The sequence below is a fragment of the Strongylocentrotus purpuratus genome, unplaced genomic scaffold (genome assembly GCF_000002235.5).
Source record: "Strongylocentrotus purpuratus isolate Spur 01 unplaced genomic scaffold, Spur_5.0 spur5_scaffold_15, whole genome shotgun sequence".
NCBI classification, from domain to species: Eukaryota; Metazoa; Echinodermata; class Echinoidea; order Camarodonta; family Strongylocentrotidae; genus Strongylocentrotus; species Strongylocentrotus purpuratus.
Genome location: NW_022145600.1, coordinates 19,231,890 through 19,254,988, shown reverse-complemented (window position 1 = coordinate 19,254,988; position 23,099 = coordinate 19,231,890). Strand labels below are relative to the sequence as shown.

The 23,099-nt window shown below is 38.0% G+C and overlaps 1 protein-coding gene across 1 annotated transcript; it reads left to right on the top strand.

The window, feature by feature from the left end:
• Window positions 1-125: 125 nt before the first annotated feature.
• Window positions 126-22,814, top strand: LOC586369 (MMS19 nucleotide excision repair protein homolog). The gene is made up of 22 exons (XM_030985980.1): window positions 126-420; window positions 1,883-1,931; window positions 2,688-2,791; window positions 3,272-3,357; window positions 4,006-4,150; window positions 4,615-4,740; window positions 5,471-5,619; window positions 6,176-6,328; window positions 7,129-7,279; window positions 8,522-8,676; window positions 9,431-9,726; window positions 10,243-10,340; window positions 10,936-11,049; window positions 11,630-11,873; window positions 14,165-14,273; window positions 14,816-15,014; window positions 16,565-16,692; window positions 17,020-17,257; window positions 18,338-18,588; window positions 20,372-20,431; window positions 20,858-20,958; window positions 21,624-22,814. The coding sequence occupies exons 1-22, from the start codon at window positions 270-272 to the stop codon at window positions 21,652-21,654; spliced, it is 3,138 nt and encodes a 1,045-aa protein (XP_030841840.1). The 5' UTR covers window positions 126-269; the 3' UTR covers window positions 21,655-22,814.
• The last annotated feature ends 285 nt before the right edge of the window (window positions 22,815-23,099 follow it).

The following is a 23,099-nucleotide window of genomic DNA, read 5'->3' as shown; positions in this document are numbered from 1 at the left end:
ATAAATGAGGAGAGATTAATCTTTCTGTTAATACACCGTATCCGAACGAGCTTGATCGAAAGATAAAATAAATAAATTAAAAAAAGGCAAGTACCGGTAGTCTAGGGATTTGATGAATATGCATGACCTATAATTATATCATATACTCACGTTTGAGTGCAGTGTTCAATATTTCTTTGAATTTTATTTAATAAATTGCCATTAGTACCTTATCAAGGCTCCAAAATAAACCATTTATATGTTTTGACGGGTTAAAAGGCTTGATTTGAATGTCTTGGTCTGTCCATTCTGCAAAGCCATATAGACTATGCATTATTCATATATTCTGTCTAGACAAGATGGCAGCCACCATGTGGACAGAAATAATTGAAAATTACGTTCGTGGTGAACAAAAAGAAGGTGTCACATCGATTACTGCAGGTAATGCAACTCTCAGCAAACCTTGTGTTTTGAGATTATAATATAGTTTTTATGTAGCCAAGTGTATTTCCCAAATTAGAGATGATGACAAGATTTATGTAGCTAATTTCATAACTTACTGAAGGCGTAGCCCCATATGTTATAAAATCTGTTGGAAATTTAAAGTGCCTAGGCCTAGGGCTAGGCCTAGACTATAGGCGCAGCTCAGGCGCAGGCCCCATCTCTAATTTAGTGGAGTCGTCAATATGCCATTTCTACAATGCATAATGTCTTGCCGTAAATAGTATTGACCTCATACATGCATTTTCATGCATATCTTGCGCATGTAGATCTAGATGCAAATAAAAAAACAAATGAAATGGGAGCAAATAAAATGGTCAAAATAAACATAATTTTTGAAACACTCGAAATAAATACCAATATTTGTACTGTTTATTATCTGTAGATCTAAGTACTAACTGCTCAGAATCTTGTGCTTTGTTCAAATGGTTGAAGTGGTATCAATTATGAATATCTTGCTTCAAACATACCTTTTCCACATTCACGACTTCCCTCTCTTTCTTTCTATCTCTCTCTCTCTTTCTTTCTTTTATTATCTCTCTCCCTCTGCTCTATGAGTCTATCTCCTTACTCTTTCTGTCCTCTCTCTACACTTCCCTCATCTCTCTCCATCTCTGCCTTCCCCTCCTTCCCCTCCCTCTCTCTCTCTCTTCCTCTTCCTTCTCGCATCACTCCCTCATTATCTCTGTCCCTCACCCACTCTCTCTTTCTCTCTCTTCCTTGCCTTGTTCTTTCCTTCTTCCATTTTGACTCCTCCGTTGTCTGATTGAATTTATCTTTCACCTTGTTCAGTAAGATAGGCCTACTATTATTGAAGTAAACATAATACATGATCAAAGTCCGGTTTTGAAAAATAGTATGTTTAAATCTTTAGTGTGATATTTTGATAGTTTACGCATTACACACAATTTCTGTACATGTATGTGCATTCCCATTTCCTAAAAACTATAACCTTATTTATTTTATTTCAACTTTTTAAATCTGTATGAATGGCATTTAATGTGGCACTATGAACTGTAATTTTGCATACATAGTAATTATACTTCCTCTAATTCTCTCTCCTGGCCAGTGGCCATCCTCTCAGTCCCTCCCCCCTTCCCTTCCCAGTCTCCCAGTTACCTGTTTCTCACCTTTTACTTAGTTTTCTAGTATCCTTTTCTTGATTCCCTCTTCTGTAACTCTCTTTTTCTCCCACATTCCTTCTACTCTCCTTTTTACTATATATCTCTCAGTTTGACCCGTTTTAAGAATACTGTCTTAATTAATTTGATTACCATATTGTTTTTATGTTCTAATGTTCTTAAATTGTATGATAATTGTTTCAACATTGATGTGCAAGTAGAATTCTGAGCATATTATTGTACATGTGCAAGATATTTCTATTTTCTTCCATCTCCCATAGAAATTACAAATGGACAGCAAACTGTGGAGAATTTTGTTGACAGCATGGGGTAAGTACCGGTATAAGAAACTTGATATGTTGTGAATTATGTAGAAAAGAGAGAATAATCTTTGAAGCCATGCTGGGGTCGGGCTGAATGAGTTTTTTCCCTACTAATATTGTTAATATTGACAATTGTTTAATGTTACCTTCTCCTCTAGACAAAACATTCAAAAAGAAACTAAAGAATAAATTTACTAATTAAGGTGCATAAATTAAGGTATTGCTTAATGCAGTATTCTTTAGTTAATGCTACATTCTTTAGAAAAAATATCTCCAAAGAAATTTAATGAATGGATTTATGAATATTGTACATATAATAAAAGAAAACAAAACTAAATAAACTTCATGTTTGTATTTAATACAGGGAATTGCACAAAATTCACATAAGATTATAATGATGATAACAGTGAGATTCCCCTTGTGAAAACACAGGCTACAAAAGCAGGATGTTGAGCTGCCTGGCAAGATTTTAGTAGCTTTGTAGGAAGCCCCTTGATTCAAGCCCAGCTTATCTGCAAAAAAGAATTCAGATTATTGTTTTGCACATTCTTTCTCATTTTGTCACCAATTATTAAATAAGATCTGGCTATTGGTGTCAGTCAATCAGTAGACTTCAACAATGATCGCGGTCTGTAAACAAATAAGATAAAAGAAGATACCCTTAATTAAAACCAAACTATAACATAATCCTCTAATTATAAATTATAAGGATTGCAAAAGTTCTTTCTTCTTTATAATTTGTTTTTGATCTTGTAATTGTTAGGACATACCTGATGAGCACGGAAACCAGGATCCGAGCCAAAGGAGTGGAGTTGATGTCAGAAGTTCTGACAAGTCTACCAAGAGCATTCTTAAACCAGCAGCAGAGTATGTACTCCTTGATCCCTACACTATAATATCAAAGTAACTTGTAAAAATTCCTTTAGTTGCAAGTCTTTCCAGAAATATATTATTTGTTATGAAGTACAGGGCACCGTCTTACAAAGAGCTGATATCAATCGTAACTTATTTGCAATAAATCAATCGCAACTATGTACATATAAAGAGAAAGGAAACTGCAAACTTGTGATTGATTGGAGAACTTGCAATTGATTTGGATCAATTGCAACTCTTTGTAAGACGGGGAGCAGGTGTCATTCTCTCCCCACCATTCTCTCTCCATCTTTCTTGCTTTGTTTCTATTCATTTATTTCCTTGTATGATTGTCTGCCCTTCAATGTCTACTTGTCTCATCTTGTGTTTGTGTGTCTCTCTTTCTCAACCATATTTGTTCACGTGTCTGTATTTATGTCTGTCCTCCTACTATTCTTACTTTACAAAACTCATCTGTGACTTCTTTCTTTGCAGTCCAAGTACTGATTGAGTTTCTCTGTGCTAGACTGCTAGACCATCACTCAATTACTCAACACACTCTCAAGGGATTACTTGCAATGGTACGTATGTCTTTAATACACAAAGAGTTTACTTGAACCCAATCCACCCTACAGAACCTAAATGCTTTTCCCTACCGTAGCAGATAAGCTATTATATCCCATGTTTCTTCTGGGGGGGGGGGGGGGGGGGGGGGGGGAGTGATCCGACATGTGCTACTCTAACAAGTGATCTGGGCTCCCGAAGATACAGGGTTAGGGAGGGGTAGAGTTGCAATTTGGTTTTAGCCAACTTTTAGGTTAGGTTTGGGTCCAGATTTAAAGTTTGGAATCAATCTAGTGAAGCTGATTGACTATGCAGCAACTGTAACCAGAGCATGTGTTGTAAAACTAATTGAGGACCCTTTTGTTTGGCTTTATATTGACAAAAGTTTTTATACTGAGAAGATTTTGTTGTTGAATGGTGTGATAAAATGCCATTTGGTGCATTATAAGCTCTTGATCATAGGGGTCAGAAGGAGTCACATGTCTGGACTTGATGATGATGATGATAAAATGGAAAAATGGCATTGAAATGCAATGTCCGGAAATAGGTTAAACGTGTCTTTAGGTGTCTTTCTTCAAAGCTCTTACAGTTAAACTGTAATAAACATTTTCAAAAAGTGCTGACTTTGAATTGCATCCAAACTATTCTTTCTCCTTCTTTTTCAGAGTTCTCAGTCCAGTTTCCCTCCCAGCTCGTCGGTCCAGGTCATGACGGCCATCTTCAAGGAAGTCCAGGTCCAGACCATGCTCCAGGTCGATCGTAGGACAGTCTACAACATTGTAGTTAACCTACTTAGGATCAGCCTGACAGGTGAGCAGGGGGTCCTGGATTTCATGTAAACATGAGAAAGACGGGGCAAAGAAAGTTTTCTCCTTAAAGGGATCGTTTATCAATGTTAAATCTGAAATGCATGGCCCTACATGTTATCAATGTCTGTGATGTGGTGTAATATTGAAGCTCAAAATGATCATCAAGCGAAACCACAGCCAAGGGAAAGGGCTTGGCAGAATCAGCGGGGAAAGAAGACCATGTTGAGCTTGATTAGACTGCCTTTTGATAATAAATGAAACCATGGGAACAAGCACACAAAATTAACTGGGATGGAGTTATTTCTCAGTTTTACTAATGTTAACATTTCTTATAATGTAAAGTGCATGTTTGGAGAAAAGATTTTCTCCAGAATTGTATCTGTAAAACTATAGCAGAGCTAAACACTGCATGTGTCAATGTTGAATGATCTCTATCTGTATCCTACATTCTGTTCCACAATGCAGAGCTACAAGGCATGGGGTCAGAGTTTGTTCTCGGGCTCCTGCATGCTATGGATGGTGAGAAGGATCCGCGAAACCTCATCCTCTTATTCAACATTCTACCAACCGTCATCAACAACTTCAAGATAGGTATTACATTCCATCGACGCACATTTGAGTCAAACATATGACACACCATTTCATGAAAATGACTAGCCAATGACGCACATTTGAGAAACACTTCTGCTTGGAGAAAGTGACGGTCCCATTGACACACCAAATGACGCAACGTGGTAAAGCAACTTACTATGACGCACATATGGGTCAGTATTGTGACGGACATTTTGCGGCCATGACGGTACTGTGCGTCGCGATTTTGGGGAACATGACGCAACCATGACGCACCATCCCCGGGGGTCAAAAGGTGCGTCTTACAAATGACACCTGCATAAGAGGGAGAAATACCAAGGGTTAATACTCATTTTGACAATAGTACCGTAAGGGTTACAAATATGCTAATGTTACAAAGGGAGATGTGAGTTGGTCTAGCGGCACGTTCACTTTGTCAGCTCTCTGTCTTCACCTACAAACTGGCTCAGGCGACCCCGGGTTCGAAACTGAGTCGCGTCTTTCGGATGGTAACGTTGAAGGTTGGTCCCCAGACGTAAATAATCATATCTGATTGATACACGTCTGTATAAACCCAGTTATACAAACACTCTTTGCAAACCATTTCCAGTGGATGCTGCAAAGTTTAATCATTCAAGTATAACCAAGCATAAAAATATTTTATTTTGTACTGGGAACCCTTAATATCATTGTTTTCGTCATGGTTGATCATATAACTAAAGTTGTTTTCCCCCTCTCCTATCGTCAACAGACATGTTCATTGAAGAGACCTTTGAGGTTGTTGCCTGCTACTACCCTGTTGACTTCCATCCTCCGCCCAACGATCCGTACGGTATCTCTAGAGAGAAACTGGCTCTAAGCCTCAAAACCTGTCTCTCCAGTACACCAAAATTTGCACAGGTAAGATTATTTTAATTTTTCTTTAAATCATGAAGCACAAATGATTTTGATCAGGTCCATTCTGTGTGAATCTCTTCCAGTATCACATTACTAGGTATCGGGTCTTGTTTTTAAATTTGGAAAAGTATTCACCTTTATTTCACTTTGATGAAAGATCAGTACATGCATTCATGGTGATACAGAAATAAAGAGGTGTGGTTTGTTAGACGGGTGTTCCTTGCTGTGTTTCATTTGGTAGTTACATAAATCTGTCAAGCTTCAGATACAGAAAAACTGGCTACTGAAGAAATAAAATGACATAAGCGTAGGGAGCTTCACATTTTGTGCATCTTAAAACACACAGATTTGTAAGCACACAGAATGATGTTTGATGCATGCAGCTACTTTTTCCCTAATTACTACGAGTCATGCATTTTATCGTGCTGTTGTCTTTTGTTTTAATGGGGAGGGGGCGGGGTAGATGGGGAAGGGGATCAATGCGTCCGTTTTAACAAGGCTTCAGTTTGTTTCTTTTTGTCACATGGATATGTCTCTCTCACTTTCTCTTCAATGATAGTTTTGTCTACCTATGGTGATGGAGAAGCTCAGCTCCGACTTGCAGACGGCACGTTTAGACTCCTACCAGCTGTTACAAGCATGTGCACCGGTCTACAGTCAGGGTGATATGATGTCTTACATAGAAGCTATCTGGTCATATTGCAGAAAAGAGGTGGGTCAAGAGTCTACCATAACCTTGTAGACACTGATAGGGGTTGACATGAAATTTGTTGGGAGGTAGGGTGGTGCATATGTTACAGGTGTTATGTTGTTTTTGGTAATCTTACATTTGTAGACTGTCTGGTTAGACTCCTCCCAGCTATTGCAGGTGTGTATCTACAGACAGAATGATACAATATCTTTGATGATATCATCTCATTTTGAAGAATAGATGATGATAATAATAATAGCTACATTTATATTGTGCACCTATCCATCCCTGGGGATGCTCAAGGTGCTTACAAAGTAGTATTATTGCCCTGGCTGGCTTTAGCCCAGCTGTCTTAAAGCGTTAAAGCATTCAAGGAATAAATTCCTACCAGGTACTTACTTACTACACCTTGGAGGAGAAGAGTGGCAAATGTAAATGAATATCTTGCCAAAGGACATTAGTGCCGGGACGGGACTTAAACCACGAACCATCAAATTCACAGTCTGTTGACTTATATACAAAACCATGACCCCTTTATGATGTACCGGTAAAAAGTTCACAATATTCCTTGTAAACACTGATTTATTTTTATCTTTTAAAAGTGAGGTAGGGGTGCCATTTTCTTTTCATAGAAAGATAAAGCTTATGTATGATAATTGTATATTATACTGCTGATAATACTAGTACAGTATTCACAGTATGTAAGATTATATGATGATGGGAATTTGATTCAGGTAGGATGAATGGAGTCATATGCACTTGTTAATTTGAATTGGCATATAAAAGGTGTTCCTTATGTATACATCATTTCATCTGTATAGTTAATGGTAGGTGCCAGTGTAGAGTTGGACCAGGAGGCAGTGAAGACATTGGGTGCCGTGGTGAAAGCCGTGTCCACCGGTATTCAATCAACATCCAGTGGTGGTGGTGGAGATGGAGATTTGAATTCATTCCTCAGAAATATATTAACAGGTATGAAGCAGTGAAGGGGCGTGGTCTCGAAATTTGAAAAATTTGACTTTTTGTCCAGTTGGGGGGGGGGGTAAGGTCACCTTTTTAAGGTCACCTATTGGCAATTTTTTTTTTTAATAATTTTTTTATTTTTTTAAAATTTATTTAAAAAAAAAAAAAAAAAAAAAAAAAAAAGGGGAGGGTTTTCCAAAATAACATACAAAAAACATACACATAAAAAAAACTTGAGGGGGGGGGGGGGTTTAACCCCAAAATCACCCCCCTGCGTACACGTCTGGGTAGTTATATGTTTGCCAATTATTGAGAAAATAAAAAATCATTGGAATTGGAAGAGATTCATGTTGTGAGGTTTTGAACATGTATTTTAAAAGGTAGACTACAGGTCATAGAATAACAATTACAAAGCACTGGTTGTTGGGCAAGCCTCCAACAAATTGTATTGTCATCTGGAATAATCATCTGATTGAAACATACATAGAATTTCAATCTGCAGTTAACAACTAAATTCTTCATACCCCTTGTAAATTTTATATTTTTTGCTTTTTCCGCAACTCAAGAATGAAAGGTGGACTGTTTGAATTAGGGCCTTCGTTGAATACTTTTAGATGTGAGCTTTATTATGTCACAATCTCAAGAAACATTAATCAGGAGAAATAAATTGTTCTCATACTTAAAAATGACAAAACTTGGAAAAGGTATGAATTAGTAATTAACTGTATGAATTACTACTAGGCTGTTAGAGCTGGGGTGTTTCATAAAGCTGTGCGTTACTAATGCTACGGTCACAAAGGTTCGTACGAACGATAATTTCGTACGAACCTCCCTGTTTTTTCATTGTCTTCCCGAATTTCCATTGTCTGAAATTTGTTCGTACGGCGTTCGTAGCAGTTCGTAATGGCATTTGTGACCGAGGCTTTATGACTTTACAAATGATTTGAATATGAAGTTTTCCCTGACATTTCAACAAAGTGTGACTGTTTTTCCTATAATCTCAATTAAATTGTAGCCAAACATGTACACTTTGCATTAAATGTTTTGTTAATAATGATAGGGTTAATCTACATCTGCATATTTCAACCTTAGCTTATAATGCAATTAAAAGGATTTGAGAATCCCATTTAGCTCTTCATATGGAAGTCATTCGTAAAGTCACACGTAACTTTACTCACAGCTTTCTGAAACACCCCCTTGGAAAGATTTAATCTCAATGCACGATTATGTCCTGTCTGTAACTTCGCTTAGAATGCCGGCAGCACCTGTGCGAGCCAGACCATCGTATGATCCACCCCTGCAGTAAGCTACTCGTTGCTGTAGCAACAGCATCCTACCCAGCATGCATTGTAGTTCTCAAGTATTCCGTTCCAATCCTTCTAGATCAGTTTCATATATTTGACCAGGTAAGCAAGCTACTTAGTAAATGAGGTTATAATTATAACACAATTTTGTATTCTTTTTATTGGTATGCTATGTTCGTTCAGTTTCCATTGATATAAAGTTGTATTTTAATTGTATAGGTTCTTTAACTTTTTACATGCTTTGATCAACGAATGGAAAAATGGGACTGTCGCAGTTGACCTTTGTCACACCCGCGGTGTAAATGTATTATGGACTGCAGACAATATACATGTAGCAGTCCAGGGTATTGATCAATGCAAAATAAACAATTTTTCTTTAAAAAAATGTTTTTACCGAAAGCCAAAAACAGAATCATATAACACAAGGATAACAAATATAAATGTACATATATATACAATGTTAAAGTCCAGTTACATGTAACATCATGAATAAAGTCTTTTCACATGTCTATCTACATTTCAAACAAATTATTCTGAGGATGATCAATCATGTTTCCAAATTAAAAGACCATTACAAAAAATGTCAGTGTAAGTTATCATTCTTTTGTGCAATTTTATACTAAATATTTAAGCAGTCAAACCTGCTTTAGTGGCCACCTGTCTACAAAGACCACCTGTCTACAACAAGCACATTTTTTGTTTCCCTTGAAAATGGTTTCTCATTGAGTACTAAAGGAACCTGTCTACAAAGACCTCTTTTTGTGTTTCCCTTGGGCGGTCGCTGTAGACAGGTTTGACTGTATAATAGCTGTGCTGAAAAAAATGCATTATTTCTTTTATTATTTATGTTCCACAGACCAGAGAAAGAATGGTCCTACTGGACATCATCCAGAGACTGCTCCACTCCGGCCACGATCACATCAAGGAAGCGGACGATTGGAGAGCCATCCATGCCCACCACCTGGACACTGTAGTGACCACTGTCCTGTCTACTCTGGCCAAGGACCAGGGTGTGCCGGACCTCAGGAAGGCTGGACTAGGAACCCTAGGGGAACTGGTCCAGGTCCCGGTGCTCATGGACCAGAGCAGGCTGGAGCTTGTAGGACAGGAACTAACCAGGATTCTCCTGGAAGAAGCTAATGTAGATGTCAGGTATTAAATGGTTACCCCACTTTTCTAATGGAAGAAAATCTGAAATATTGCTAGGATGACTCATAGCCTGGGGAGGGGGGCTTCTAAGGCCCCCTCCTATGATCTCAGCCGTAAAACGGCTGATTGTCACATAAATTTGCATGCATATCATGTGAAGTGTATAAAATACTATGGTAATTTCAATTTTTTTGAAAAATTCACTCATTTGCATATTTATGGTAATTTATGTGATTAAGGTCATAAAATTCACATTTTTCCCATAAATAATATATTCTTGATATTTAAACATTTGTTTTTACTACATATATCCATTTGGAATAATAATAAGAACAAAATTTGGAAGAGCCAGGTTATTCCTTATGTTATCTATTGTTTTGATAATTTCTTATATATTTCTATGTTTTTTTAACTTATGTATGTTATTGTTTTTGTTGTTTCATTTCATTTCTCTTTCTCTATCTCTTCCTCTATCCCTCTATTTCTCTCTTTCTCTCTCGTTATCTCTGCCCTCTTTAGGTGTGAATGCATTAAGACAGTATCTTGCTTTGCCAGTAGACACACTGAGTTTGTCAAGTCAACAATACTTACAACTTTATGGACCACAGTACAAAAAGGTACGTTTAATCTTGTGTGTGATTATGCAATGCTCTTTATAGGTTTGCAAACAATGGGCATCAGTTGTCAAGTATCCATATTTGCACAGCAGGTCAAACTCTATTCCAGCATAGTTATATCCTTTTGAATTGCAAGAAGAATCTAGTTTACAACATTATACAAGTGAGCATATGTATCATGAAATTGACATACCCTCACAGTGACCATATTGAAGGAATACCAAGCCATACAGGATTGTCTGAAGAATGCCATACTTGAGATGGGGAACGTTGGGAGTGATTTGGCTGGAGAACTTCATAGTATGATTACTTTCCTTAATTGGGGTAGTTCTTCTCAAATTCTTACTACAAATGGAATTCACAATATGTAAGACCTTTCATGTCATTCATAAAAATAGAGTTAACTCTGGTAGTCGATAACATTTGTTATCGGATGAAGACCTGGGCCCCGTCTTACAAAGAGTTGCGATTGATCCAAATCAGTCGCAAATAAGTTGCGATTGATATCAACTCTTTGTATGACAAGGCCCTGATGATGTCAATTTTCCCTGAGAACCCCCATTTATGTTTTTTTCATCTTCTTTTTGACTTTCAGGAGAATCAGGGTACCAAAGAATAGTAGTTGACATGGCAACCATAGTAACAAATACATCTGATGACCTCAGCAGGTCTCTGACTAGTGAGCTCATGGTAGAAATAGCCAAGACAGGTAAGTGTCATGTTTACTTTCATGTTTTCATGTACCGGTATTACTTCTTCAAAGGGCAATTACCATGCTAAACTCTTAATGTGCCACTTAGTTTCTAAAGTTATCACATTTTCAAATTCCCAATTAAGAAAGTCTTGTCAAATTTGTCTATACAGTCTATACATTTGTCTCTCTCTCTCTCTCTCTCTCTCTCTCCCTTTCTTTTTCTCGCTGTGTCTATCTCTTCCTTATTCTCTCTTCGGATGTCTCTCAATCTTATTTTGTCTCCTGCTCATTCACTCTCTACCTCTGTCTTGCTGTCTGTTACTCTTCATGTCCTTGTACCATGTGTTCGTCTCTTTCGCTAGGAACTATAACTGGCAGTATAACTTGGCATGACGAGAGTATAAATTTGTGTATTTCAGGGGTTATGCTATTTGGTTTAATTTTTATTTGGTTTAATGTCTGTCTATCTCTTTGTCACTCCCTCTCTCTCTTTCTCTTCCTCTTGGTTTTCCGCCAATCCTTATTCTACGTGTTTCTCTTTCTCCTCGGGTTTAATGTTCTACTTTTCCCTTTTGTCCAATCTCTTTTTTCTCAGAATTAAATTCAGAGCAGCATCTGGTGTATCTTGCCACATTAAACACCCTGACTGCCCACCTTTCCAGTACTCCTTCAAATTTAGAGTCCCTCCTGTCATCTGTTGTCCACCCTCTAATGAAAATGGTTGTGTCCGCTACACTGCAATCCAGTGTTGAAGCCGGGAACAATCCACACTGTTGCGGGGAGGTTCTGGTTGCAATGGCTGAGGTCTTTAGAACGGTTGTTCCAAAATTGGATACAAGGTAAGCTGTCAAACCATCAATAAATCACATAACCCAGGGTCGATACAATGTTTTTGTTTCAACAAGAAATTTCTTGTAATTGAAATGAAAAATGAGTCTAGACGTGGAATGTGCTTCCCAGGAATAGCTACAAATCAGAAGTTCCTCCATATCTATACTACTGCCATTTAGAGAAAGTGTTGTAAAAACATGGAGTATCTTTATACATTACATACAAAGTGGTAATTTGTCCATAGCTTTATGTAAGGGGTCAGTGAAATTAGATTTAATATAAAAGTATTCTAACTTACAATTTTCTTGACCTACCTTGAAATAAATAATACATCGCTGTTAGGCTTGAGTCGGTACGGTCGATCACACCGGGACCCGACCGTTGCCGTCGGGTCCCGGTTTCGTTTTTTGAGAACCGTCGACGCTCCGAAAAAAAATAATGAAATATGTAAGAAATTGCAGTTTTGCACACCACTAAAATCAATCCAGCTTAAAACTTAAGTATTTAATTGTTACCAATCATATTCTAGCTCATCCTGAATCAATCCGAACTGCTGATACAAATAGTGGTTGCAAAGCAGTTCGCCCCTTTGGGTTGTTGTTGCCAGCTAGCTGCTAGCTAGCTACTGTACTGGCCGGGTCTCTCGGCAGGATTAATCAATCAGGTTGAAAGAAACATTAATGTTTGAATAATAAAACTGCTTTCTAAAAAGTACTTCTTTACAACATACCGATCGAATAATTTTTAAAAGACAAAATAGATATTTTTTCTTTGTTTTTGAAGACCGCATGCTTCTTTTAAAAGCTAAAAATTACTTGGTAATCACAAGAAGTTTCGATACGGATAGCTGTTGCAAGGCAAGTTCAGACTAGTCTCGGAAAAATGCGCAGTGCACCTCGTTAGCAGTAATGCGTGCCAGAACGAACCCAAACACAGACGTGATCGTAACGAGAAAAAAATCATTAAAAACTACGAGAGCACAATTGGAAAGACAACTACTCAAAATTATCGTAAGCAGAAACATAACTTGGAGGAAGAAAACAATAGTTGTCCAAGAAAAGCCACATAAATAGTGATATTTAAGGAGTTACTATAGGTACAATCATTATCGGAAGGGCCTAGCTGCTGCGATTTCCGAATTACACGTGTTTAAATTGAACACGAGGCTAGAAACCAAATAAGGCCCTCTACGGTAAAAAGCAGTATAACAAAGGATTCGAGTATTTGCAGCAGCTAGGCCCCTTGCGATAAAAATGTATCCAGTTACTCCTCGATTATCACAATTTCTGTGGCATTTCTTGGGCGATTGTTGAATTCTTTGTCTAAGTTATGTATCTGATTATGGTAATTTTGAGCAGTAGTTGTCTTTCCAATTGTGCTCTCGTAGTTTTTAATGATTTTTTTCTCGTTACGATCACGTCTTTGTTTGGGTTCGTTCGAGCACGCATTACAGCTAACGAGGCGCACTGCGCATTTTTCCGAGACTAGTCTGAACTTGCCTTGCAACAGCTATCCGTATCGAAACTTCTTGTGATTACCAAGTAATTTTCAGCTTTTTAAAAAAAAAGCATGCGATGTTTAAAATAAGAGATAAATATTTATTTTGTCTTTAAAATATTATATGATCGGTATATTCTATAGAAGAATTTTTTAGAAAGCCGTTTTTATTATTCTAACATTCATATTTTTTTGACCAAATTTATTCAACCTGCATAAATGAAAATGGCGGCTCGAATGTTGGCCTTCTATTTCTGCCCCAGTTTTTTACTTTTAGAGGCACGATAATGGCACTAAACATCGCCAATCATGGATGAAAATAATGTCAAATGGAAGAAAATACCGATCTGAGCCGAGGTATGCATGTGTTGATTTATTTGATTGATAAAAAATGTCCCTTTTAAGAGACATACTGATGATATGCGCTTTTTATAGGGGCAAGTGACAAATCCTGCGAGCTGATTTCGGGACACCGGGTCCCGATCGGTGCAACGCCGTCGGGACCCGGTTTATGAAAATCCCGACATGACTCAGGCCTAATCGCTGTACACACCATCTTCGGATAATAAAGCTTAGGAGAGTAGGATGTTACTTACATTTCGATGCAAACAAAATATAAAATCTGTAGTTCTAGTTAGGGCAATGCATTTGTGGTGAATAGATTGAGGTACAAAGAAAGATATATAGAAAACTTGAAATATGATCAAATCTGATGGGTAAAATGTATAGTTAAGACAATAAGTGGATATGGAAATAGGCCTTGATATTGATTTTGTGAATACTGTATTCTTCTTTTACACAGTATGGGGAGTAAGTTATGCCAGTGTGCTGTCGATGTATTTCTTCATGGGAATTTAACCAGTTTGGAGCTGACCAATCCCAACACATCAGTACCTTTCTCACCACTGGATGTAAGTCATTTTTTATTATTATAAAAAAAAAAAAAATCTCTATTGAGTTTTTTAAAGATTTTTTTGTGCTGTATGTAATGTTTCTCTTAATTTTTTTGCTCTCGTTGTTAAAAAAAAACCTAAACTTTTAGAAAAGCCCATTCATTTTTCCTATCCCATGCCAGATTCAGTGTATATGAAGTTGGAAATATAATTTCACATCATTCAAATGTATTTTGATTTATCACAAATGGATATTGACTATATTCATGCTTTTGTTTTACACTACACAGTAACCTACATTTGAGTTTACAGTTTACAACAAAATTTTTCAAACCCTTACCAAGTTTTGTAATTTTGTATGTGAACAAATGAATTTTCATGATTATGTTTCTTGAGAATTCAGTTGAGGGCAATTCCAACCCCCAAAAAGGAGATTTCACCTCAGAAGAACAATTTCCGCCATCCCTTTCATCATTGATTTTGTTGTTATTTTGTTGCTTTAAAAAATGAATTCCTATTGATTTGATTTGTGTACGCTTTCTTTATACAATGATATCTAGCCTCGTGCTCCAGTCCATCAGACACAGCTTGTCACGGTACTCCAACCAATTGTGTGCTCCCTCAGGAGAGATATCCACATGCCATCCTCCAAACAGCTGATGTCAAGTCTACTTCACATAGCAGCTCACAGCCGTGCATGGCTGGCTAGTACATGGGCTGCCAAGGGTCTGGCTGGAGTCGTCAATAAACACCCAGCAGGTTAGTGAACTGTAATCTGTTTGTTTGTTTGTTTTACCGGACTGCTAAGAATGCATATGTATGCTAGTAAGTAAGCAATCAGGGGACCGACGACTTTAAGTCCTCTCTGAGGGACTTGGTAAAGAGGAATTATGCATTACCAAAGGGCACTAGCACATTGACTTGGTTACAAGACCATGCTCTACCACTGAGCCATTGCGCCTCCTCTGTAATTTCATATTTGCTGTGAGCTTTTTTCTGTCAAAGATATAGGGTTAGGTTTAGCATTGGGTACTACCAGTAGCAGGCGCGTACGCAGGATTTTTTCAAGGGGGGGGTTTTAACATTTATAAATCGGGCCGAAAATTTCGCAACGACTCAGCCAGCCGCTGAATAAGCGGGGGGGGGGGAGGTCACTTTTTTTTTTTTTTTTGGTCCCCAAAAAATCGCAACGACTCAGCCGACCGCTGAATAAGCGGGGGGGGGGGGGGTAAGAGGTCTTTTTTTTTTGGTCCCCAAAAAATCGCAACGACTCAGCCGACCGCTGAATAAGCGGGGGGGGGGGGGGGGGGGGGGGGGAAGAGGACACATTTTTAATTTTTTTTTTGGTCTCGAAATTTGAAAATTTTACATTTTGCTCCGTTGGGGGGGGGGGGGTAAGGTCAGCTTTTCTAGGTCAACCATGGGAATTTTTTTTTTTTTTTTTTTTTTTTAAATTTAAAAAAAAAAAAAAAAAAAAAAAAATATCCAAAAGGGGGGGTTTTAGAGAAATATAGGGGGGTTTACACACAAAAAATTACCAAAGGGGGGGGTTTAACCCCCCAAACACCCCCCCTGTGTACGCGCCTGACCAGTAGGTTAGGTTTAGGGTTAGGGTTAGTTTAGCTCAGCTCACCTCAGGTTAGCTTAGGCAGGATTCTCACCCGTGCATAACATCCTTGGTGCAAATACCAAATGTGCAGGACTTAAGAATTTCTGATAAAAACAATCAATTGCAAGCTATTCCCAATAAGGGTAATAAATATGTGATTTCAAACTTAAAACTACAAAACCGATTTGCTTATCCCAAGCCAACCCCTAGGATGCTGCAAGAACATTTTTCACTCGTTATAGACCAAGTGTAAACAAATTCCTGCAAGAGTACTGGGATGAGGAAGCGTGGTTGGTCCTTAATTGAAGTCAGGTTTTCGTGAATTGTAGGAAATCGTATGCAGAGCAGCTGTAGCCAGACTTTGTGTAAAAAAACCCAAGTAAAACAAATTATATCAAACGTCTGTACGTTGATAACAAATTGTTTTGATCAAAAAGCAGATAGACAGTGTAACTTTGAGAAAATGTTGCAAATACAGAATGATTATTTGTTATTTCTTATTTTTTTAATGGAAAACCAATTGGAACTTTGGTCATGACACTAACCTTAGCATGCTTCATTGTAAATGAAATAATAAAATTTCTTTCTAGTGTATACCTTATCCTATTGTATCGTGTGCAATAGGTGCTTGATAAATTATTATTATCATATTTGCTGTCCTGCCTTTAACACGCTTCTCTCTCTCTCATGCTTCCCTTAGGTTCAGCTTTAGATGAGGTCTTAGTAGAAGCAGAGGTCTTAGTAGAAGCAGAGAGTCTTCTGGGTCAAGCAATGTCCAGCGGACAAGAAGGTCCAGTCAAACAGCAAGCCCTAATGGCCTGGGTCTTGGTAAGTGGAATTTTTGTTTTGTTTTGATTGTTTGTTTGCTTTTTTGTTAAAGGGAAATCTAATCATGGTAGCAAACTAGAGGAAAGCAGACAAATCTGAGAAGTAGACTTGTAAAAGTTTATATGAAATCAGACGAAAAATAAGAAAGTTATGAATTTGTTAAGGTTGTAATCACTAAAGGTATGGGCTCTTCAAATTGGCATTTTAGAGTTTGTACCTATAACATGAATTCAATGTGTGAGATATAGATTTTGTTTTAAAGTACTTCCCATTCTCTACCACTATAACCCATCTATCTTTCCCTCTCACATCTCTCCCCTACCACAGCTGACCAAGGCCCTCGTGATGCGTTCCCACCCCAAGGCAACCACGTTCCTCACCACGCTTCTCAGACTTCTAGAGGATGCAGAGCTTGGTGCTCAGGTCCCCCAGACCCTTGGCATGCTCCTGGAGGACATGGGGGATGTGCTGAGTGAGGGACTCCACGCAGATGTCAAGATCATGTACAAACAGCGCGTCTTCCTGCAGGCGCTGCCATTCGTCATGGCACTCTTCAACAAAGATGGTAAGTCTTTAAAGGCAGGCTTTACTACTTCGGCTAGAAGGGATTAGACCACCCAGCGAGCCAGCGAGGTCACTGTGACAGGTGGCTATCTCATTAACTCAGCTCTCATTTAACATAAGAAAAAGAGGATCATGGGGGACCAACAGGCACCGATTGAGGAAGTTTTCTATATAGAGGGAGCAAGTAGCTACAAGTAGGACAGTGTGCCTTTAAGCCCCACTGCACAACTTGTAGCTACTTGCGCCCTGTATGTACCAATCAATGCCTAATCGGTGACCATTGGTCCCCCATGATCCCCTTTTTCTTATGTAAATTGAGAGCTGACTTGATGAGATAACCACCTGTCACTGACCTTTGTGGCCAAACTAGTGCAGTGGGGCTTTAAAACATGGTGTTGAGATGATCATTGTACAGCAGAGTGTGCAGGGTGAAACAGAACTTGACCCTATTGGGGTGATCCAACATATGTTTGCTCTGGCGATATTTGCTCTTGCCTTTATGACATCAAAGATATAGGTTTAGGGTGAGGGTTGTTATTGCAATTCATGGTAGGGTTTGGGTTAGCCTCAGGGTTAGATATACATGTAGTGTTGGATCTGGGGTTGAAGTTGAAAATTTGGTTAGTTTAGAATTACTTGAAGCAAGTGTGACTGGAACATGTCATAGAATCCCTGTATTTGCTTCTGAGAAAATAGCATGGTTGATGTGTATACTGCTTGCCAGAGTAGTTTGTGACTGGCAGACTGATATCTAAATGTACCCATCACTACATATATTGTAGAGGGGCCGTGGTCGGGTGGTTGCCGGACTGTCGATCAAAAGGTCCGCAGTTCGAGACCCGCCGCGGCACTAATGTCCTTTGGCAAGACATTGATCTACATTTGCCAAACTAAACCCAGGTGATGTAAATGGGTACCTGGCAGGAATTAATTCTTTGAAATGCTAGAGTGCCGTAATGGCAGTACAGCTAAAGCTGGGGTAATAATCTCCAACTTTGGAAGCGCTTAGTGATTGTAATAAGCGCTATATAAAAACTGAGTATTATTATTATTATTATTATTCCTGATGTCATTCCTGCAGACCTGCAGACAAGAGCCATCACCGCCTTATGCCACCTGCTCCCCAGCATACCACGCCCCGTCCTGCTGGCCGAGCTACCCCCCATCATCCCCCGCCTGGTGCAGTCCCTGAGGGTAACGGACCCACGCCCCACCCTACCCATCCTGGACATCCTGGAGTCTCTTCTAGAGGAGACCCTGCCCTCCTTGGTGGACCAGGCTGACACCCTTCTACCAACCCTCCTGGAGCTGAGTGCCTACCAGGCTTCTATGGTGAGTGTACTTCTTGATGGTTAGCTGTGATACCTCTTATTCTAATATTGTTAATATTCGTTTACTACAGAAATGTTTCAACATCAGTGCTACACCAAAAATACTAGCTTATGATTATGGATCAATGGTTATGAATTCTCGTTACAGCAACTACAGTATTTGGCCATATAGGGCAGCACCGGCCATGGGTGTATTTGGTAAAGGCACTTCATGAAACCTTAACAATAGCTTAGTAAAATAAGGAATCTGTTGACACTGCTGTACATTCTATATGGAAGCCGGAAGAAACCTTGTTTTATCGTCTTGCCCGATATCAATTTTTGGTAGGGTCAATTGTTGATTTCCCAAAATGTCATGAATTATGGTTTATTGAACAGGGCCAATCTGGAATAGAATTTGCTATTTGTTGGCTCTGTTTACCATATGCAAACTTATTGTCATGCCAAAATTCAATGTAACTTTGAACATTTGGGTGAATAAATAAATGAATGAATAATTAAATAAATGAATGATCATTGTAATTGATAATTGATGTTTGATTTGTATCTTTTTCCCTAATCTGATGCTGAAAAAACAGTGAAAAGAGATAAATAAGAGAAAAGGTGAAAGAAACGAGGGAAGGGGAAATAGGAACTCAAAAACTCATGCTACAACCTTCTCTCAAACTCACCCTCTAATAAATGGCTTTGTTCATTTGCATTTAATTCACTAAGAATAACCACTTCCCCCCTCCCCCCCCCCCCCCCTCACCAATCATGCTGATGCTCAGATCAATACCAGGGGCGGTATTCTGAACCCTGTGTTATCTCTAATATTGTTGTATCTTTGAAGATAAGATAAAGTTGGTATTCTGAACATTGTTGTAACTTTTGTGTTATCTTTTGTTGTATCTTTTCTCTCATCTTATTGGCCGCGCCTGCGCTCATACTTTGGTGCGCTTGTAATTGTGCGTATTATTAATAAAGTGGCATTTAATCCTCATTTGCATATGCGCACGGGAGATAATATGTCGAGATAATTGGTATTCTGAAAGTTGTTGTATCTTTTATCTTATCTTATCTTGCATGGTATTTACAACAATATTTACAACAGGTAGGGGGTTGTTGTATTTTTCGTGGTGATATAATGGCGGCAATATTTTTTGCCCAGAACCAACTTCGTGCCAATAGACGAGTTAGAAGAAGATTGTGTTGACCGGAAACATCACAGACGAGAACTTTCTAAGATATTACATGCTAGGATATGACGATTGTAATGCTCTCATCTTAACCAATATAGTGAAAGCGTGATTTGTCTTCATGATCCACATTCAACAGCGCATAATGATGACGCACGTAATAAGTGCTCAAATAACTAATTACGCCCAAGATTAGTATGCGCTAGGCGCATCTTCAGATATGGCATAAAGTATTCCTATTGGTTGACCTACTTATCATGCTTATATAAAACAGATTTTGATTGGTAGGGTCCATACAAATGGGCGTGTCAACAGTGGTCAAAGATAAGATAGAGGCGGTCCTTCAAGAGATAACACAGGGATAAAATGATGTTCAGAATACCAACTTACAACAATATTAGCGCTGTGTTATCTCTGGAAGATACAACAAAAGATAACACAAAACTTACAACAATGTTCAGAATACCACCCCTGCACCCATGATCCACCATTGAAAGCACTAAACAGACATTGTTTCAACGCTACAAGATACACCAATAATAATCATCATATTCAAATTACTTGTACTAGTTTGTAAATGTTCTTCATGTTATTATTTGTTTACAGAAAGTGCGTATAGCATCGCTGAAGTGTGTTGGTGCTATCACATCTTTCCCACATCATCTAGTGAGTACAACACCAATTGATATATCATACTTATGGTCATTTAAGTTGGAGTTAAACATTTTTTTCTTCCCAAAATTCATGTTCCAGTAGTTTTCTTCATTACACAAGTGCAAAAACATGCCACTATTTCAGTTTGCAAGCTTTTCAAAAGAAGCATCACAGATTTATAAAAACAAACAAATCCAGTGCATACTAATCTTTTATTAAAATACTGATCATGAGATGATTTTTGTTGGGAGTCTGTGGATAACATGTCTTACACCAATGTTCCAATCCATCCATCCATCCGATCCAAAAGGTATTTGACAGAGTGCCTTTTCCTTATAGTCACAAAGCAATGCACACAACCTACTGCTCCTATGAGTTAATGTTTCAATATGCCATGCGATTCTTGTAGGTAATTTTACTCTTGATTTCATTTTACAGGTTTATCCTCATCAGGAGACGGTGGTCAGATCGTTGGCTCCCAGGCTAGATGATAAGAAGAGACTTGTCAGACAGGAGGCTGGCAAAGCTAGAACAAAATGGTAATTATAGCTATCAGATATTGTTTTTTGGAATATTTGGAATTTATTGGAAACGGTAAAAAAAAATAGTTAAGGGATAGTTGAGTTTTGGTATAGAGGGCGCTACACAATTTTTTTTTTGTGAGATAATGAAAAATCGAGTGTCAAAGTTGAAATAGCGTACAATTTAAATGACAAATTGAAATATCCATAAATAAGACCATTTCTTATATTCTAATAATAAATTAATGGTCACCATATTTTTTTGAAAGTGGAGCTGGATTGGTATGATCAGATTTAATCTAAATTTCACACATTTTGGGGTCTAAAAGTGCCTTCATAGCAATTTTAGGTTCTAAAAGGGCACTAGAAATGTCATAAATAAGAATAAAAGCAATAACCATGCACTTTGATGGCATTTGCGGTCTTAAACAAGAATTCAACTGTCTCTTTAAGTTAGACTTGAGAAATACTTATGAAAGTACAATGTAACTTTTTTTCCAGTGATGTTGGTTTCAGAAGTCATTTAGTCAAAAATGTAATCATGGCAATGTGAGTTCTTGGTCCCATTTTACAAAACTTGTCATCAGTGACAAATTACAGTTTTTGTTATAAGCTAGTGAAATCCTTGCTTATGATGGGTTATCAGCAGATTTTTCACTGATTTTTGTTATTTGTCATTGAAGGATTCTTCTACAGCAAGATACCAAGGGATAGAACGAAAGTCTGAAGCATGTTTGCAGTAGACAGGAGCCATAACTCTGGAGAAGTCTTCACCTTCTGGATTCTCATCAGAAGATGGTTGAACTAGTGTCATGGAGTGGGAAACATATGCCAGCTTACAGACCCTGGAGCACACTGTCCTGGCGACCATGCGTTGAGGAGAGGACAAATCCATGCCATGATTAATTAACTAAACTGGTCTGTCCTTGCAAGTACAGTCAAACCTGCTTTAGTGACTACCTGTATAGAAAGACCACCTGTCTGCAAAGACCACTTTTTTGTTACCCTTGAAAAGGGTTTCTCATTGAAACATGTACTAAAGGAACCTGTACAGAAAGACCACCTTCCGATAAAACCAATTTTCTTGTTTCCCTTGGGTGATCTTTATAGACAGGTTTCACTGTATGTTCAATTGACAGCTTCTGTATCCAAGCCTCAAAGCTTGAACAGCCCAAGTAATGCTATCTCTCACAGGAAAGAGCTAAGACGAAAAAATGACAGGCCATTCTAAGATGACTCCATTCAAGCTGAGTCTGCATGCAAGATTTGTAAATGTAGGTAGGGGCTGATCTGGGATTATGTAAAGAAAGAAGTAAACAAGTGGTGGTGGAGAAGAGGAGGTACTAGTCAGAAAAATCTCTAATAAGGAAATAAGAAAGAATTTTTTTAGCATTGTAAAGGAACTAATGTAAAATCTAAAGGTACTAAAAATTCTTTGTCAGGCAAAAGAGCAAAAGGGTCATCACATTTCCAACACAATGGGCACTATTTTCTTTGTATACTTACCGTAATGTACTCTAGATGTGTCATAAAAGATTGGGTTCCCATATTACATAAATAGGAATTAAAACTATTGATTGGCATGGTATATTGGGCTTCCGTGTGCCAACAGTTATTATCCTGAAGTCAGCATCCATTATGAGTTTACAGATGCCAGCTGTACTAGTTCGCCATCATCTAAAATTAAAAGTTTTTATCACCTGTCCAAACTTACCCGAAAGTTGTTTACAAGATAATTATTTTGTTGCACAATACCACTAAGTTGTATAAAGACCATATTTTTGTGTACTATTTACATTAATTTTTTTTGTCTTTGCACATGAATAGATATATTGTACTTGTATTGCTCTATTAAAGAAATGTATATAATGTGATAATCTGTATTAGCTTGCTTTTATTCAGAATTTGGCTTTATTCTCCACGAAGAAAAGTATGATGAATTGAACTGTTCTATTAAGAAAGATGTGATCCATCTCTACTCATTTAATGACATACGTCACTTTTCACCTTTTTATCATGTCATTCATTCCAGCTTTTTCATTTCTTTCTATATCCATCTTTTTCTTGCCATTGCAGCTTTTTAAGGGTTCTCTTTTGCTTTTACAGTTCATTTGTTTTCCACTAAATTCTGTACCATGAGACAATACACCTTCTCATCA

Coding starts and splice junctions, on each gene's coding strand:
- LOC586369 (XM_030985980.1), top strand. CDS start 270: ATGTCTTGGTCTGTCCATTCTGCAAAGCCATATAGACTATGCATTATT. Junction 421..1,882: donor TGTCACATCGATTACTGCAG/GTAATGCAACTC, acceptor CATCTCCCATAG/AAATTACAAATGGACAGCAA. Junction 16,693..17,019: donor CCCTAATGGCCTGGGTCTTG/GTAAGTGGAATT, acceptor CCCCTACCACAG/CTGACCAAGGCCCTCGTGAT.